Source organism: Engraulis encrasicolus, chromosome 23, assembly GCF_034702125.1.
Source record: "Engraulis encrasicolus isolate BLACKSEA-1 chromosome 23, IST_EnEncr_1.0, whole genome shotgun sequence".
Classification (NCBI taxonomy): Eukaryota; Metazoa; Chordata; class Actinopteri; order Clupeiformes; family Engraulidae; genus Engraulis; species Engraulis encrasicolus.
The window spans coordinates 26,332,584-26,335,083 of NC_085879.1; the positions used below are offsets into that span (position 1 = coordinate 26,332,584).

Consider the following 2,500-nt stretch of genomic DNA (forward strand, 5'->3'; position numbering starts at 1 on the left):
GGCCTACACTGTATTTTTTGCAGTATTTCTCATATGATATATCACATGGATGTTTCTGCCAACTATGCTTGTCCAGGGTCCATTACCTCCCCTAATGGATGTGAGCCTGCAACCTTCCAGTCATATCGGCCTATTATTTCAACTAGTAGTGGTGTCAACAATAATCGATTCGGCGATGCAATGCAATACGGAGCATGGACGATTCAATTCAATGCGGCAAGTTCCAGAATCGATGCGGCAAATGCATTAAGTTTCAATTACTTCTGTGGATATTTCAGGAACAAATGAATGTTAAATTAAATAAAAGCACTTCAAAGTATTGAAAACTGATAGACTAATACAGAAAACAGCCAATACAAATGTTGCTCAGTATTAGCCTGATAAACCAGACTAAATGTGGATGTCTAATTTAGTCTAGCCTCGATCCATAATACATCCGAAGATTGTTGATGAGAACAACCTTCCCTCAAAACCCTGCCCACTTTGATTCAAAACACATCTTTGCGTTGTAATTGGTTTGCCAGATTCTTGGCATTCTGGCTTCATTGAATCATTATGCGAGGCCAGACCCACCCATAGACAAAACATTTTGCCGTCCAGCGGGTGGCGCTGGTTCACCAGGCTAGCTCAGTATCTAACTACTTGTATTGCCTCATCATGACTGATGATTTGCTTTGCTTTCTGTAGGAATGTAATGCATTGCAATGCATCTTAGCCTCTTAAGACACAGCATTATAAATTAGCTGTTACCAGAATGGCAATGACCAAGTCGTTATGTATTACTAAAGGCCCTGTGCACTGTCATAGTAGTGTAATACTAAAGTAGTTAACGTTCAATGCCTATTACAGCGTGCCACAGGAGGTACGGCATGCACTAAGGGGTTAGAAGTGAATCTAATCGAATCGAATCGAATCTCTACCTCCCGAATAGGAATCGGATCGTGAGGGCAGTGCCAATGCATACCACTAGCATTCCTCCACTGGTCCACTAGCTCCACCCAGCGCCGCTGACCCATTTGGCCAGTCCCAGGACAGTCATCTGAAAGGGCAGCATGAATTCTGGAAATGAACTAGGCCTACTAAAATATTACGCAGTGGGCGTGCACCTTTAAGCAGGGTTATGGCCAGGTTAGCATCCCTGGTGTTCAGTTACCTCCTTATAGGATCCTACACAGTGCTGCCCACTGGTGGTCAGTCTCACCTCCTTGTTGATCCTACACAGTGCTGCCCTCTGGTGGTCAGTCTCACCTCCTTGTTGATCCTACACAGTGCTGCCCACTGGTGGTCAGTCTCACCTCCTTGTTGATCCTACACAGTGCTGCCCACTGGTGGTCAGTCTCACCTCCTTATTCATCCTACACAGTGCTGTCCCCTGGTGCGAATGAGGCATAAATGCAATTTCGTTGTGTGCAGTCTCACCTCCTTGTTGATCCTACACAGTGCTGCCCTCTGGTGCGGGTGAGGCATAAATGCAATTTCGAGGTGTGCAGTCTCACCTCCTTGTTGATCCTACACAGTGCTGTCCCCTGGTGCGGGTGAGGCATAAATGCAATTTCGTGGTGTGCAGTCTCACCTCTTTGTTGATCCTGCGCAGCTCCATGTTCCGGTTGAGGAGCTGGAGTTTCTCCTCGTCTGCAGAGGTGATGGACATGCTGTCGGTGATGAGGGTCACCTGCTCCTCTGCCGAGAGGAGACGCTCCCCCTGAACCTCCTCCTCCTCCTCCACCTCCTCCTCTTCCTCCTCTTTATGGACCTCCTCATCATCATCCTCCTCCTGCTGTTGCTCCTCATCAAGCCTACACGATGTCACAAATGCAGTAAATTTAGCATTACTTCAATACTGAGAGATAAGGAACAACTAGCAGGGTGTTACTTTTGACTGAAAAAATTTAATGTGTCTGAAAAAGCATGCAGGTACACATGCATATGCACATACATGCTCGTGCACACGTGCACACACACACACATTCACAAAAGATGAGAATGCTAAAATTGACATTAATGCACAAACACTCATGCATGCACAGCACACACACACACACACACACACACACACACACACACACACACACACACACACACACACACACACACACACACACACACACACACACACACACACACACACACACACACACACACACACACACACACACACACACGTCGTGCACTGCACACACATACATTCACAAACAGATGAGAATGCTAAAAATAGGTCACCACTCAGCTATTTAGATCTCATTCCGATTCATCATTTCTTATTTATCCGGTGACATGACCCTCATCAGCCACCGTACTACCCGAGAGCAGCCATTTGCCTCCCATGGCGTAGGGTAGGCAACCGCATGGCAATCAGGCCCAGATTTTCCGTCTTCAGTCTCAGACCTCTCATTGGGGCCTCTTACACCCACCCACCCACACACACACACACACACACACACACACACACACACAAACACACACACACACACACACACACACACACACACACACACACACA

At 46.8% G+C, this 2,500-nt stretch overlaps 1 protein-coding gene across 1 annotated transcript in view; it reads right to left on the bottom strand.

Moving 5' to 3' along the window:
• si:ch211-153b23.7 (keratin, type II cytoskeletal 1) overlaps positions 1-2,500 on the bottom strand; it is a 23,121-nt gene that overhangs the window by 16,615 nt on the left and 4,006 nt on the right. Inside the window, exon 2 of the mRNA XM_063189884.1 lies at positions 1,574-1,741. Within this exon, the coding sequence (XP_063045954.1) occupies positions 1,574-1,741 (168 nt within the window). The remainder of the gene's footprint in view (positions 1-1,573; positions 1,742-2,500) is intronic.